This window comes from Diceros bicornis, unplaced genomic scaffold (assembly GCF_020826845.1).
Source record: "Diceros bicornis minor isolate mBicDic1 unplaced genomic scaffold, mDicBic1.mat.cur scaffold_376_ctg1, whole genome shotgun sequence".
NCBI lineage: Eukaryota > Metazoa > Chordata > Mammalia > Perissodactyla > Rhinocerotidae > Diceros > Diceros bicornis.
In genome coordinates this window covers 205,008-221,514 of record NW_026691246.1, presented here as the reverse complement: position 1 = coordinate 221,514, position 16,507 = coordinate 205,008, and the positions used below count along the sequence as shown (strand labels likewise).

Sequence of the window (16,507 nt, the reverse complement as noted above, 5' to 3'; positions counted from 1 at the left end):
TTATGCTTGGGTCATTTAGCACCCCTGGAGCTGAGATGAGGACTGTTCCACCCAAATCTTAGTGCCTGTTTTCTGGGGAGGGCATTCTCCTAAAGGAATGATGGTTACTGTTGCCAGGTGATGGGGAAATCGATGCTGATCATCCTAATAATTACTATCCACTCAGTATTCTCTGTCCAAGGTCCAGTGAAGCCTGGCTCTGATGTCCCTGGGCCTAACAATCATAAATGTTTGCAAACAGATTATCCCAACACTCTCACGAATATGACGACAGATGAAGGAGTAATGGAAAATAAGGCACTATGAGTTCCCAATCCCAATTCTGTTAAAGCAACAGCATCTTATGAGTACATAGAAAAAGACAGGAGGACAACATGCTTAAACATTAACGGTGATGATCTCTGGACGGTGGAATTCTCAGGAATTTTAATGTTCTTACTGATATATTTTGCCCCTAACTATCTTTCCATGATGAATATGTATTACTTTTCTACCCAACATACATTTTCCCATAGTTGAAGCACACTCATTAATGGCAAACATTCAGCAAATCACTTCTTTCCAGTCTAGCCTTCTCTAAGGTGGATGTTCTAAAAATGAGATTACTTTTCTGAATCCATTCTTATATAAAATGAGATTATTAAAAAATAGAAGGAAAAAATGCTCAATAATCTATAGGCTATAGGACATTTTGATGAATAAAGGAGGAATCATTGATTTTCCCTCTAGAGATGGAAGTTTATTAAGTCCCTGACAGCCTCCCCTCCACCCCCCTCTGCCCAGTCCACTTCTGGCCTCTGCCCAAGAAGATTGACAGATCAATCCTGGGGGCGCCTCAGTCTGGTCCCTGCAGCCTGAAGTGTTCTTTTTATCCAGGGCAGAAAGCTTGAGATCCTGGTGAAGACACGTGGAGGTTTCCCACTCGTTTTTCCAAAGGAGACAATGCCCTGGGCCACATTGTTACACACGAGAGGGCCTCCAGAATCGCCCTGTGGATAGAGAATGGACAAGTCTCAGTCAGACCCCTCTGGTTCCCCCCTTCTCAGCTTCATTTTCTCCCTGGTCCTCTCCTGCCATCCTCTCAGGGCCCAACTGTTCAAAGGGGTAGTGGCTGAGTGGTCATCATTCACTTAGGCTGTGAGTATCGGTGGGGGCGGGTAGGTGGATCCTCTGTGATCTACCTGCACCATGAGCCTGTGTCCTGGCTGTGTCCTCTCTCCAGCTCAACCCAGTCCCAGGCCCTCCTCCTGTTGTCCAATGGACAAAGGCCAAGAGATTGGCTTGAGGGAGATGCCTGGGCCCCACATGCTCAGAATAGGAAGCCTCCTCCCATAAGTGGACTCTGGTCCACCATTGGCTGTGGGGTGGGAGAAGGCATGGCCATGTCACTCCAGCATCACTTTGTCCCTGGGGCAACGCTGGGAAGACGCTTGTCTCCTTACACGTGCAGTGGCCTTCTTGTCCTTAGGGTTCCCCACGCACAGCTGGATGGAGTTGTTGTAGTTTTTGAAGAGGTCCTTACACTTCTGTTCATTCTCCACTTCCAGATCCACCTCCTGGAGTGTGGTTGGCTTTTTGCCACTTTCCAGTCTTCCCCAGCCTGCCACGCTGCACACCTGCCCTGGCCTCACCCAGTCCTGGCTCCGTGGCAGAGCGATGGTTTTCACAGCCCAGTTGAGTTGAGCCTTATCTCGCAGCTGGTCAGAAAGGTGAGAGATGGCAGTTCAGGTCACGCCCTCCATCTGGGCTCAGAGCGAGGGGTGAGGGTGCCTGTAGTCCCTGCCTGGTGTCCCCCAAGCCCCCTTCTATTACATTCACCCAGGCAGAGCAGACAGGCTGGAGGAGAGGAGGGGACTGAGACCCTGAATGAGCTGTGTGCTTCCTTGTAACCTGTGTGCGTGCACCTGAAAGTCAGCAAGATGGTACCTTCAGTAGCATGATGTCGTTGAACTTGGAATTATTATTATAATCCTTGTGAGGGAAGGCTTTGAGCACAGGAATGATCTGCTGGCTGTTTTCCGCTTTGCTGATATTGTGAGCTCCCAGGATGACTGTTATTTCTCTATAAAGAAAGTGGGATTTGGTAAGTCACAGGAGCTACACTCAGTCTCTGAAAGGCAGGTTGAAGTTGCAGCCTACACACCTGCAGCTGAGTCAGATAGGGAGGAAGGGAAAAGTGGGCAGTGTGGCCTTTCTTTGCTGTGCAGCAGTGACCCAGCCTAGTTCTTCAGCAGCCTGCCTGCCACCCAGTTCTCTGTCCATATGCTCTATACCTTTTTCCCACTTTGTCCTGGCCTCAGCAGATCAGATGGCTCTTTAATTAGTCATTGGTCTGTGTGCTCAAGGACCTGCCTGAGTTACGGGCCCTGGGACGGTACTAGGCATTCCCAGGAAGACAAGGACTCATTAGGTCCAATGAGTCCTTGGACTCATTGTGGAGTACATAGTGAGTGGAGTACACATACGTGGAGTACATACATACCCCACAAATTCTTGTTAGGTACATGAATGAACAGTCCTCAAATTTGCTTTGATCAGACAAAGTGCTCATTTGGTCCAAAAGACAAGGTGCTCCTTACCTTCCAGTACAGTGAGCGGCTGTCAGCACGAAGTTGTCCCGTACCAAGAACCCTCCACAACTCTTCCTGACTTCTTTGCCACTGTTGGAATGTACAAATGCCATGTAGGGCCGGGAGTGTGGTCTGGCCTCTCTGCCCCATCTGATCTCCCCTGAAAGAGAAAATTGCCCTGGATCTCTGTGTTCATGAAAAGAGAGGACCGGCACTGCAGGGTGGTCTAAACCCATAGGATGTTCAGACGCTGGGGTGGTTGTAGTGTCTTCAGGGCCCCAACACAGTAAGGTGGGGCTGCAGGTTTCAGTGGGCAGCATGGTGGGCTTGCAGCATGCCGTGTCTCCTGGCTTTGTTCTCAGTTTCCTCCTGAGGAGATGAGGAGCTCAGCCCTTGCTCTGGATCAAACACACTTCATATACTTGTTAAGGGCACTGTGCTAGGAGACCTGGAAATTACTCTCTCTGACATACCCTGGCTGCTTCTTTGTCCCAAGCTTCTCAGAGCCCCTGTGTCCTGCTTACTTCCAGGATGGGTCTGGTCTGAGACCTGAGCATTATGAGCTCATGGAGCAGAGTACTCTGGCTTCTCTCTCTCCCATCCTGGGTCAGGCACATAGTACATACCCCGCAAATGCTTGTTAGGTACATGAACGAGTATTCCTCAAATCTACTTGGTAAGCATCTGGGGAGGAGCAGTCCTAATCTGAACTCCAGAACAGATTTATATTTCTGAGACATTGAGCTCTCAGGACAAAGAGGGCAGATACAAAGCCTGGGAAATCAGAGTGAGATGAGGAAATGGGGCAGAGGGGCCCTGGGTGGGAGCCAGTCTCCACTAGGGCTGTGGGAGCAGTGGCAGGGAACACTCTGATGGCTCAGTCAGGTTCTGGGTATCTGCCCTGGTAGAGCTGAGTAACTCAAGAGAGTGGGGACTGGGAGGGAGACATCTAGGAACTTGAGTATAAGACAGTTGCTTCATTCTTGATCCAATTGTTAGCTCCTGGGATGGATAACCACTCTTAGCTCTGGAGAATGGGAAGTTATATCCCCCATTTTCAGCTTTCCCCTCCACCAGGATCATGTGCTATCCTAATAGTAAGTCACTTCCCAGGTGACAGGAATGGGATCCATGGAAGGGAGAGGAGCCACCAGGTCTCTTGGGCAATAGCTTTATTTTCTATAATTTCTCCACACTGCATAATCAGGAACAGATCTAGGGTTTTGCAAATTTCTGAGAATAGACTGAAGCAAGGCAGGATCATAGCGATAGCCTCAATGGGACACTGTGGAAGTGTCACTGTTGGAAGAAGCCAGGCCTCTGAGGATCGACATGTGCACTTACCTCCTTTAGCCCTGGAGGGTAGGAGATTGGTCAACAACAACAGAAGCAGCAGCATCTTTTCTGAAAGGCTGATCTGGTCTGAAGAGGTGTGTGCTTTCTCCTTCCAAGCTTCTCAATCATAAAGGTGAAGGAAGAAGGGGCAGGCTCAGTGACCACCAATTTCCTCCTAGTTCTATTGATTCTCAAGATAAGAGCTTTCGTCATATCCTTCCCCTCACACAGAAAGGGCCATGTGGTGAGGGCTTTGGAAGAACCACATTCTTAGGCTGTTGATAGCATGCCTATGTTCACCAGGAGAAAATCCTGGACTCTTTGAATAGAAGAAGAGGGTGTCAGGGGCTTTGGCATTAGCCAGAAATGGTGTCCCCTTATCCCAGGTGAGATCTTCTAAGAGCATGAATATGACCCCACCATGCCTTGAATTTGTGATTAGGCAACTGTCTGCTTCCTGAAATAGCATGCACATATCCAATCCTACTCTTTGTAGAGCTTCATTTATTTGATAGCCCAAGAGTTGTGTTTTTTTTTGGTATAACTGCAAAAGTACCAAGCACTGGTCTCTGCTAAAACACACTAGCCAAGAGCCTAGTCCTCCACCAACTTCTTGGTAGTTTCAGACAGCTGCAAACTCTTGCGGATGGAAGTGAGGAGCAGAGATTGGGGTGAAGTGCAGATGGGACATTGATGATGGTACTAGGGAGTGAAGGTAGTGACAGAATAGGAGAGTTTGGGAGGAGGGGTTTGACAGACAAATACACTTGAGTTCACTGTGTGGTCCCAGGTCACCCTGATGAAGCTAATGTTGTTCTCAATTTCTTGATATTTCAAAGGTTTGAAAGACCCTGCTAGGAAAAGTATTTTGGGGGTATGCAGATAGAGACTGAAAGAGGAGAAACAAAGCTTTGCCACTCATTCTGAGTTTCCTTGGTCACTCCTGTCGCACCTGGCCCAGGAAATCTGGTGCCCCAGTGAAGACCATGTTGTAGGCAAAGGTTCTGCTCCCCGAAGCTCCCTTTCCCTGGTGAGGAACCTGGTGTAGTTGTTCTCACAGTTCTCTGTACACAGGTGCTTGAGGGCTGTCAGCTTTTGGATGGGAAAGTTTCAAGGTATGATGCTACTAAGAATACAAGCAGTCAGCCTGACAGTTTAGATTGCTTCTCTTTGTTCTTTGAATTTATTATAGACATGAGAAGACTTCTGACATCTTATCTCAAACTGGTCATAATGCTTATGCTGCTCTTGCGTCTGTTGGATCAGTCATTGCCCAGAAGGTGGAGCATGTCAAGTATCTTCTCATTTTCATTCTCTGTCTCAGACGTGACAGTTGCTTATAGGGGCCATCACTGTTCTCCTACCTTTGATGACTTACGCCTCTCCCCACCTTCAATCTGGAAACAAGTATGTTTAGCAATATCGAAGTGATTTACTAAATAAAAGTGGGTTAACATGTTGGATTTTTAAGTATCTATAAAATAATATCTATGAATTTCTGGAAGCATCGAAAATCAAAGATGATGGAATATAATTTTGGCCCAAAGCAGGTGTTTATCATTTGAATGCGTCTTGTCACATAGAACCATGAGAGTTTTCACAATTTCCATAGCTGGTTTCTTGTAGATTTGGCTGTGCTATCACATTTTTCTGTTCGATAATTTTCTTCTGAACTATTGGGACACACCTTGGGCTACACGTCCACCCCACACATGGCTCAGGCCCCCTTTCTTCCAGGGTTCCCCGTGGATCCAGACAATAATGGCAGGCAGTTGCCTCTTTCTTTTCTCCTTCTGCCCCTCTATGGGGTGACTGATAGCTGTTTCTCCTTGCTGCTGGGAAATCTGCTAAGGAAAGAAGACGACGTTAAGGATCCTGGACCATTAAGCACTCTCAGGTTCTTGCCCTGCCACAGTCATTACCCCAGTGCAATACCATTTCATCATCGTTTCTCTCATCCTAGGGTCTTACTTTTACACAGGTAGATGGGGCCAAGGTTGCCATCAGGTACTAGCAATCTATGAGGAAGCAAAAGAGGCTAAACCCCTCCTGGTGAGGACCGAGGGGTGGGGGTGCTGATTGCCATCCCCTCTCTGGCTCCAGCCTTGGTCCCACATCTACTGGGTCAGAACACTCCCCTTAGTGATTTGTCAGGCCTTTTTCTTGCCCTTTTCCATTGCTCGTTGGCCTGACTAGCAAACATTGGTGATCTGAAGTGGAGTTATCTCCTTGGATACCCATAGATTTTTCTAAGTGTTACAAGATTCTCCCAAAAAAAGAAAAGGGAATTTTTAAAATTCATGAAGAGGATAGGATCCTGAAGTTAGGAAAGAGTTTAGAAACCAGATAGGATTAGCTTTTTATAGGAACCCTCCTCTGAAGAAAACCAACATGTGATGTATTTCAAAACTGCTCACTGAGATTAAACCAGTTTTTCACACGTGACCACAGCAGGAGCCCACTAAACTGTAGTCACTGAACTATTTTCTGTGATTTTGTGAGGTAAAGAATAACTGCCAAAACGGCAGGGCCGTGACAAGGGAAAATAGTTCTAATTATGTCTCTCACGAGAGAGGCTGAATCAAGGTTGGTTGAATAAATATGGATGTAATACCCTGACTTCTATCTTTGGTTACAGCAGGCCAAGTTATTTGGACCAACCCTTTGAATGAAAAAAATTTAAGAGAGAAAAACCTTTTTAAAGCATTGACGAACTGACAAGACAGTGACGGCCTGTCCCGTTAAATTTTGGATTTCATTCCGAAACCCAGAAAGGTAAGGAGAAGTCAAGACAACCCAAACTGTCTTTGCCCTGCCGGTATTTGCCATCTAAACCATTTGGCCTTTGGTGTTGGCAATTTCTTGGGGCAAGAGGGATAAGAGTCAAGGCCCTGGGTCCAACCAGTATGCAGAGTCAAGTAAGCAACTCTCATGTTAATCTGGCGCCCACGGGCTGTCCCCTAGCATAAGGGTGAAGTGGAACCAAATCTACCCCTGACAGAGAAGATAGCCTTGGTACTGAAGAAAGAAGGAAAACTAGAGAAAAGGGAAGAACAACTGGATTCTGAGAAGCTGTGACCCAGGACAGCCTTCCTGAAGATTTACAGCCTAGGTTCTCATTGGCTCTCCAGCAGTGGTCTTGATTTTCAGGAGGTTTAGAAGGGAAATGCCCCCAGGGGCCAGGCAGAAGAAATTGCAAATCTTGTCTGAAGAAGACACCTTTAGGCCAGGCCTTGGGAAGCCTGCCACCACCTGCCCCCATCCACCACACACAGAAAACCTTTTTGAAAGTATCAAGCTGCACGTGATCAAAATACCAAAGAACACAAGAAAACGTGACACCATGAACTAGAGCCCCCAGAAATGACTCTTAGTAGGGACAGATCAAGGAGTACAGACTTGAGATTTTGGAAGTATCTGGCACACATTATAATACAAACTTAAAAATAACTGGAGGGAACAGGTAGATATGAAGTGTCATTACTGATGTGATAAAGAACCAGACAGAACTTCCAAAAATACAAAATGAAATAACAAAATTAAAAATTAAGTGGCTGGATTTGCTTGCAGATTGAAGACAACAGAAAAGAGATTTAAGTGGAAGAAATATAAGAAGAAATTATTAGAGTAAAATACAGAAAAAAGAAAACTAGTCTAGGAACCAGAAACTATTAAAGAACAATGAACATTGTTTACATAAAATGATAATCACAGTCTGTAACAGTGCTTAAAAAATAGGGTAGAATTAAAATGCCAAAAGCTTTGGAGAAGATAAATGAGATCAAAAGTCCTATGTTCCTTGTATTTTCAGAGAGGAGGGTAAACCTACTGATTAAATGTAGTCTTTGATAAGTTGTGGAAATATCCTGTACTTTTATGTAACTACTAAAATAATATAAACAATGCATAACTTACAAATAGTAGAAGGGAAAAAGGAAAGGTAAAAAGTAATCCATCCAAGAAAAGGCAAGAAAGAAGAGGGGAAAAAAACCCATAGAACAGTTGGGACAAACAGAAAGCATAAAGTAAGAGTACATTTAAAAGCAAATATATCAACAACTATATTAAATGTAAGCATCCTGAATGTGCTAGTTAAAAGTCAAAGAATATCAGATTAGCTGTGAAAAAAATATAAATATGTGCTCTGTGCGACAGACAGGTATAAAAAGTTGAAAGTAAGAGAAAGGAAATGGATATACCATATTTATAGTAACCATAGAAAACCATTATATGTGTATTAATACCAGATGAAATTGACTTTAATTCAAAAGTGTCTGTAAAGATAGAGTCATTTCACAATGATAAAAAGATCAATTCATCAGAAAGACAAAATGATTTTAAATTTTAATGCACCTAATTGTATGGCTAGAAAATAAAATGAGAATTGAAAGAACTCCAAGGAGATAAATAAACCTACTATCATCTCAAGAATTAGTACAGTAAGTAGACCGAAAAAAAAAAAAAATTCCTTAAGGATACATACGATTTAAACAAAACAGTGAACAAACTGCATCTAATAGAGATATTTAGAACACTGCACCCGATGTTAATATATTTTTAAAATACACACAAAATATTTGCGAAAATTGGTCATATATTGGGCCATAAAGCAAATCTTGAGACACTAAAAATGTAAATCTTTGGAATGTTTTGTGGCCATAACATAATTAAGCTAGAAACCAATAAAAGGGTGACTAGAAAAATCCACATAGTATTAGAAAAAAAGAAATACACTTTTAAATAACCCACATGTTAAAATAAAATTTAAAAAGAAATAGAAAATGTTTTGAAATGAATAATAACAATAACAGTACTTTTTAAAAATTGTGGAATGCAGCCAAAGCTGGCAGAGAAAAATTTATAGTCTTACAACTCACATATTACAAGAAACTGAAATTATTGAGCTGATCATAAATCCCGAGAAGTTAGAAATTAAAACGTGAATAAATTCAATCAAGTTGAAGGAAGAAATAAAAGTAGCAGAAGTTAATGAAAGAGGAGGCAAACAAACTACAGAGAGCTTTAATAAAGCAAATATTAATTATTTGAAAAGCCTGATAAAATCGACAACCTTCTGGAGAAACAAATCATGAAAAAAAGAAGTGCAAAAATTTAAGATCAGGAACTAAAAAGGGAATATTTTTACAAAGCTGCAGACCATTAAACGAAAGCCAAGAATATTATTAAAAACCGTATGCTAACAAATTTGAAATTTTAGACAAAACAGACATATGGCTCCTGACACCTGCTCAAGAAGAAACTGCAAACTTAGGTAAGACTGGAACTGTCACAGGAGTTGCAGCAGCGATCAGAGATTATCCACATGGAGAACTGACCTAGATGGCGCGCTGTTCACTTCCACCAAAATTCAAGGAAGGAAAACTTTAATCTACAAATGCCTCCAGAAAAGAGAAAAAGAAAGAACACTACCGTCTCCTTTTATAAGGCTGGCATAACCTTGACACGCACGAACAACAGGATAAGAAAGGAAATGTATAGGTCAACCTCATTCGTGATTCATAGACACAAAACCCTACACAACGTATCAACTCTCAAAACTAGTCCAACAATACAGCAAAAGGTTAACACATCACAGGCAAGTTAGGTTTTCACTAAGAGTGCAAATCTCATTTAACCGTAGGAAGATCAATTAATGCAATTTACCACATGAACAGATCTAAGAGAAATATGATTATCTCAATAGACAGAAAGGCGTTTGATAAAAATCAACATCCACACATGAAAACAAAGATAAGCTTTTATCAGTCCAAAATGGAGAGAAGTTTCCTTAATCTAATACACAGTATCTGTAAAACCTACAGAAACCATTTAATCAACCCCCCCTCTAGTAAAATAACAGAGGTTTCCATCCTTCCTGCAAGAATGTGAGAAAGCCCTTCCCTCCAGGCTGCTTTGCACGCGGTGTGTGATCCTGGTGTTCTCCTCCCAGCTCTTTTTTTTGGGCAGGTTGGAGTCTGGAAATGATCCCAAGGGGGATCCTTTCGGGGAGTCTATGGAGGTTAAAGGGGGAGAATGTGAGGAGTAGATGGAGGGAGGAAGCAGGGCTGGACAGAGAAGGGGAGGGTTTGCAGCCCTGCTGGCTCTTTTCATCCCTGTAATCGCAGGTCCCTGGGCCTCATGCTCTGACTCTGATGTCCTTCCTGTATTTGGGGTGAACCCTGCACCATGGCATGCTCAAAAACAGTGTTGGGGACAGTGCACATGTAGAGCTTTATTTAATGTTGTCAAGGAATGACGGGGAGGACGAGACCTGATGCAAATAGAGAAGATGCGGACTGTAAGGCGTGGAGTGGACGTGGAGTAATCAGGAGAAGGTAGTGAGAAATAAACTGAGTGTATAAATATTTAGTAGCTACTCAGAAGACTGTTGAAGAATCAGTGATAGAAAAGGGAAAGACTTTCCAGGAGCTTCTTGGGATCTCCAGAGAATCAGGCTTGGAGGAATCCGTTAGAACTGACTAGTTGTCAAAAATTAGTACATTTTTGCGTTTTTCTCAACTTGTGCAATAAAAACTCCATCTCTGGGGCCAACCTGGTGGCGTAGTGGTTGGGTTTCCATGCTCTGCTTCCAAGGCCAAGGGTTCACGGCTTCAGATGCCAGGTGTGGACCTGGGCACTGTTATCAGGTGATGCTGTGGTAGGCGTCCCAGATATAAAGTAAAGGAAGGTGGGCAAGGATGTTGGTCCAGGACTGATTTTCCTCGGGAGGATTTGCAACAGATATGAGCTCAGGGCTAATCCTCCACACCAAAAACAACAACAACAACAGCAACAACAAAACTCCATCTCTGACTTATTCTGTCTCTCTTTAGATTATTTCATTTGGCATTTAATCTCATCTTTGCTGTTTTTAGATTACTTTAGATGATGTGATGTGCAGCCCCCTTCTTGTATATCACCACCTTCCACCACGAAGTTTCATTTCTAATTAACATGGCTTTCTAGAAGTGAAGACCAACTGTGTAACCTCAGTGTTGACTTTTTACAGGCAGATTGAATATTTGGCTTTAAGAATTCCACTGAATTCCCTCCTTCCTATGAGATTTCCATCCTCGTTTTTCCTTCATTATGTAAAATGATGTCCACCCCATACCTGATGCTCCATATCAGTGTTCTCATCTGACTTCTTGCTTCCAATCCAAACTATAGCCTGACTGAGAGGAGGAGGTTATGTTATAGACTCAGGAAAACCTGTGACAGGCAGACAATGGGAGCATCGTGAATGGAGTCCACATGTGATAACCCTGTGCCATGGCATCCAGATGGAAGGTAGACCTTCCAATGTGGCCTAATTACTCATGATATAACCTTGACACTCCTTTCATTACCTAAATTTAATAAAAATAAAATAATCCCTTGAAATTGTCATAGAAAAATGCAAACTGCTTGGGGGTGAGAGCTCATTTTGATTAGCCAATAATCCACAAACTTGACTGTGTTACCACAAATCACTCTTCTAGGGTTCACTGTGTTGAAAGAGCCATTGACTTTTCAAAGTCACTGTAGCCACTGTGGAAACCTCATAAAGAGAAGGCTACTGTGGGCCTTGGACCAAAGACAGAGATGTGAATTCCTGCAAATTGTGAGCCTTTCCATTTTTTGACCTGATACGGGGAAGCTAACTCATACCACCACTGGAGAAACAGTCCCTAAGGGAAGTTTTTATACAATACAGATGGAGATAGAATGCCCAAGCCTAGGCAGTTCTTTCATTCAAAAAGATGTGTTAGGTACTTTCTCTGTGTGTGGCCTCTATGAAACACTGGGAGTTAAATGGTGGCCCTAATAATTTAGTTTCTAGTCTTGAGGAGTGAGACGTACATTAGCCAAGTACAAACACGTGTATATGATTATGAATGGTGGCAAGTGCTCTGAAGGAAAAACAATTACAAGAGAAGCTGACAGGGTAACATGCTCTTTTCTAGAGTAGGAAAGACCTTCCTGAGAAGGTCATATGTACCAGTCATGCAAACGTACAGTTGAAGATGGAAAGTGTTCTCTGACATGTTCAAGTAATTATCTTGAGGTAACTGTTACCACACCAAGTCCCTTTTTGCCTGCTGTCCAGAAAGCCAATGACGGAAATGATGAGACTGCAGAGAGAGAGGGTTTATTAATCACAAGGCAGCCAGTGTGGAAATGGGAGACTGAATCTCAAATCCGGTTCCCTGAAAATAGGGTCTCAAGGATATTTATGGGGTGGGGGCAAGGTGGTCTGAAATGATTGGAGGTGAGGAGAGATGAGGTAATTGATGATCTGCACATGCATAGTGAGGCTTGGTGCCTCTTCGTAGGATGCATATTCACAGAATGGTGGCATTAGCATGCCCTGAGTGTGGAGATCCAACCCCTTGCCATCAAAAGGTCGCTTATCCAACACATGTCAGCGTGGGCCCACTTGATGGGTTGGTGGTCTCAATCTGGCCTGAAGTGGTCAAGGGGTTCAATTCCTGAAAAAAATAGCTCAAACACCCATTACCATTGTGACCCAGTTTCCAGGGAGATCTTATCTATAGGAACCTAGTGGGAGTCAGATAGCATATTGCCTAAACAGCAGGGTTAACAATGGGTAAGTTTATCATGCAGATTTAAGTCCTTGCCTTCCCTTCTGATAAGTTTCTAGGTAAGGCCATCCCCCCCTTCTTCCTAGTACAGGAAAGAATATATCTTTACAAATGGAGATTTCCGTTACAAATGTAAATGTCGCTTATAAAGGGTAACCAGAACTAAGAATGGGCTTACCAAGGACCCTCCTAGATACTCGGAGATGTCTATTGTAATGGCCTGTTCTGGGGACAGGTCTCCCATCCCAAACTCCTTTGGTTAGTTAGTGGGAGTGGGGGCCAAAGTGTCTTTCAGGCAGAGACATATTTTGAGGTGGCCAATTCTGATCCCCCATAGTTGCTAGCTGCTTAATCATCAATGGCTAACTGTCTGCGAGTTTCGTAACCACACACCCAGAGGTTCTGGAATTCCTGAGCATTATGAGAAACAATGAGAAATTTGGCCAAAAATTAATTTCTTCTATTTTCCAGGAAGTAGGTGGAATTCAAAGGCAATAAACAGAAATGAAAAAATAGAAGTCTTTGAACAGTTAAATCTTCTGTTTAACCAAAGGTAACATCATAGCGCAAAAAACAGCTTTGGGTTGGGAGACAATATTTACAGCGATCTGTTGAAAAGTTGGCACCTAGAATCTATAAAGAAGTCTTTAAAATCCTTAAGGAAAATAAACAATCAAATGTAAATGTGAAAAGAATACGACAACAATTCACAGAAGACCAAACTCAAATGGCTAATAAATATTTGAGAAGATGAAGGGAAGTGGTAATAATATCCACTATGATTTGCCATTCCATACCTAGTAGACTGACAAAAATGATGAAGCCTTACAATACTCAGTATTGTTGGGAGCATTAACTGGAACAATAACTTTGTGAAGCAACTGAGCAATTTCTAAGACAAGTGAAGGTACACACACTCTCTAACGCTGCCATTCCACTGTAAGGATACGCCCTACCATCCCTAGAGAGATTCACGTCAAAGAATGCTCATTGCAACCTTTATATATTAGCAAAAATTAGAAACCATCTAAGTTTCCTGAGAATAGCTAAATAAATTGTGTTATTTGCATACATTGGAAAGTTATGCATCCATTAAAATGAATGAACTCTACTCCCATGTATCGACATGGAGAAATCTCAAAAATAGGTCATTGATTTGTTTCTTCAGGGGTGGGAAACAGGATGACTGGGAGTCAGAGGTGAGAGGAGTATTTTTACTTCTTTATGCTATTGGAACCTAAATTTTGCACTAAGTCGATGTATTTACTTTTAAAAAAATACAATTAATTTTTTAAATGTTGAATAATAAAATGGTTGCTGAGGGCTGGTATAGGATAAACCATTTTTTAAAGGTTTGAAAACAGACAAAACGAAGAACGACCAGCTCACTTCTGCTCCCCTCACTGTTCCCACAACGCTGACTGCTCACAGTTGAGCTCAGACCGAGTCCAGCCTTCCCTGTGGTTTCTACCCCTGCGCCACTACACTGGCTGGGAACCACAGCTCTTGATTTTCTTCCTTTATTTGCTTCTGACAATAAAGACAAGAGGCGTAGAAAAATACAGCGAGGGCAGGGAGACTGCAGAAGGTACACAAGCAGGGAGAGGCTGGGCCCCTGAGCCCTCGCTCTCCTTCCACCTCTGAGGGCAAACATCTGTTGTGTGGAGCAGCTCCTGCCCTGGGCAGCCTTCCTGGAAAGCCTCGCTCCTCTGGCTGATCTTGACAGCTGATCTCCTGCCTTCCTCAAGATCGTTTACTTCCTTCTGTCTGAAAATTATCACAAGGTTCTGTCTGAGTTAGAACAAGGCACTTAGCTGAAATCTGTTGTAAACATTCTTATAACAAATAGATAAATCAGCTGATGTCTGCAATGTGACCGGCTCAGATCCTCAAGTCCTGGTGTGCCTGAGAACTGACCCTTCCCTTGGGCCCTCCAACTGGAGGATGAGGACTAAGCTTGACTGCTCAGTTGACATTCTCAGATCACTAGGCCCAGTCTCTTCTCTTGTTATTAAATTCCTCCTCTTTGCCTCCCACGTGCTTGGAATTTTCCTTCCCATTGGAGGCTGAGCCAGTCTTAAATTTTCTTAGAAGCCCAAGGAGAAGAAAATACCTCTTTTCTTATTCCATTGAATGTGTATTGAATGCCCTGACCTTCTCCTGATATCTCATCATCTCTAAGGCCTGGGGCTCCTGTGTCATGACCTCCCAGGTCAGAACCGGGTGAGCATTGTCTTGTGTCCCCCTGGGCATGCTCACAGTTCTGTCTCCTCAGGAACTTGCTCTTGCTTCTATCAAGGCCTATGTGCCCGCTAATTGGGTTGATGTTTATGTTTCCTGAGCCTTTGACCCCTTGAGGTGATTTTGAACCTGATACAGAGAATGAGTAATGTCCTAGGAGGGGGAGATATCCCAAACTCAACTCTTCAGGTGACCCTGCACTGTCCTTCCCCATTTTTCTCCCTCAGTTCATTTAAAAGCTTTGTCATTGTCACTCTTGAAGTTCATGGCATTTGTCGTAGGCAGAATCCCAAAATAAGCCTCAGTGGCCCTCACCCTTGTGTAAATCCTCCCTTCTGATTGTGGTTAGAGTCTGTGGATATAGTAAGATATCACTTCCATGATTATTGTAGCTTATATGGCAAATGGGAGGTGATCCGGGTAGGGCCAACATAATCACATGAGCCTTTCAAAAATAGAGATTTTTCTCCGGATGGGTACGGAAGATGAAGTCACAGAAATCCCAAGCATGAACAGGACTTGATTTGCCATTTTTGCATTAAAGATTGATGGGGCCATGTGTCAGGAGTGAGGGCAGCCTCTGGAACCTGAGAGCTGCCCCCTGATAAAAGCCACTGACTTTCGGATGACATGCCTACCCAGACTAGGGAAACTAAAGAAAAAATAAACAAGTGGGACTTTATCAGATTAAAGAGCATTTATAAGACAAATGAAACCAGAATCAAGATGAACAGACAACCAACCAGCTGGGAGAGAATATTTGCAAAACATACATCTGACAAGGGGTTGATCTCCATAATATATAAAGAACTCACACAACTGAACAACAAAAAAACAAACAACCCGATCAAAAAATGGGCAGAGGAAATGAAGAGACACTTCTCCAAGGAAGATATACAGATGGCCAATAGGCACATGAAAAGATGCTCAACATCGCTAATCATCAGGGAAATGCAAATCAAAACAACACTAAGATACCACCTCACGCCCGTTAGAATGGCTATAATCACCAAGACAAAAAACAACAAATGTTGGAGAGGATGTGGAGAAACAGGAACCCTCATACACAGCTGGTGGGAATGCAAATTGGTGCAGCCTCTATGGAAAACGGTATGGAGATTCCTCAAAGAATTAAAAATAGAGATGCCCTATGATCCAGCCATCCCACTACTGGGAATCTATCCAACGCACCTGAAATCAACAATCCAAAGAGGCTTATGCACCCCTATGTTCATTGCAGCATTATTCACCATAGCCAAGAAGTGGAAGCAACCTAAGTGTCCCTCGACTGACAATTGGATTAAGAAAATGTGGTATATATATACAATGGAATACTACTCAGCCATAAAAAAAGACAAAATCGTCCCATTTGCAACAACACGGATGGGCCTGGAGCGTATTATGTTAAGTGAAATAAGCCAGAAAGAGAAAGACAAACACTGTATGATCTCACTCATATGTGGAATATAAACCAACACATGGACAGAGAAAACTGGACTGTGGTTACCAGGGGCAATGGGGGTGGGGGGTGGGCACAAGGGGTGAAGGGAGTCATATATATGGTGATGGACAAACAAAAATGTACAACTCAAAATTTCACAATGTTAGAAACCATTAAAACATCAATAAAAAAAAAAAAAAAGCCACTGAGGAGATGGGGCCTTCAGTCCTACAGCCACCAGGAACTGAGTCCTATCAACATCTTGAATCAGCTTGGCAGCTGATTCTCCTCCAGGGCCTCCAGATGAGAGCCCAGCCTGGCTGACACCTGGATTT

The 16,507-nt window shown here is 43.2% G+C and overlaps 1 protein-coding gene across 1 annotated transcript; it reads right to left on the bottom strand.

Moving 5' to 3' along the window:
• Positions 1-818: 818 nt before the first annotated feature.
• On the bottom strand, positions 819-3,991 carry LOC131402951 (mast cell protease 8-like). The gene is made up of 5 exons (XM_058537396.1): positions 3,915-3,991; positions 2,580-2,730; positions 1,927-2,062; positions 1,443-1,697; positions 819-989 (listed from the first exon to the last, which is right to left on the bottom strand). The coding sequence occupies exons 1-5, from the start codon at positions 3,967-3,969 to the stop codon at positions 819-821; spliced, it is 768 nt and encodes a 255-aa protein (XP_058393379.1). The 5' UTR covers positions 3,970-3,991.
• Between the last annotated feature and the right edge of the window lie 12,516 nt (positions 3,992-16,507).

Bases quoted from the DNA above. Each gene is read 5' to 3' on its own strand.
- LOC131402951 (XM_058537396.1), bottom strand. From the start codon at position 3,969: ATGCTGCTGCTTCTGTTGTTGTTGACCAATCTCCTACCCTCCAGGGCT. The intron at 2,731-3,914 runs GTAAGTGCACAT...TTTCTCTTTCAG, and splicing joins ACCCTCCAGGGCTAAAGGAG to GGGAGATCAGATGGGGCAGA. The intron at 990-1,442 runs GTAAGGAGACAA...CTCTATCCACAG, and splicing joins ACAAGAAGGCCACTGCACGT to GGCGATTCTGGAGGCCCTCT.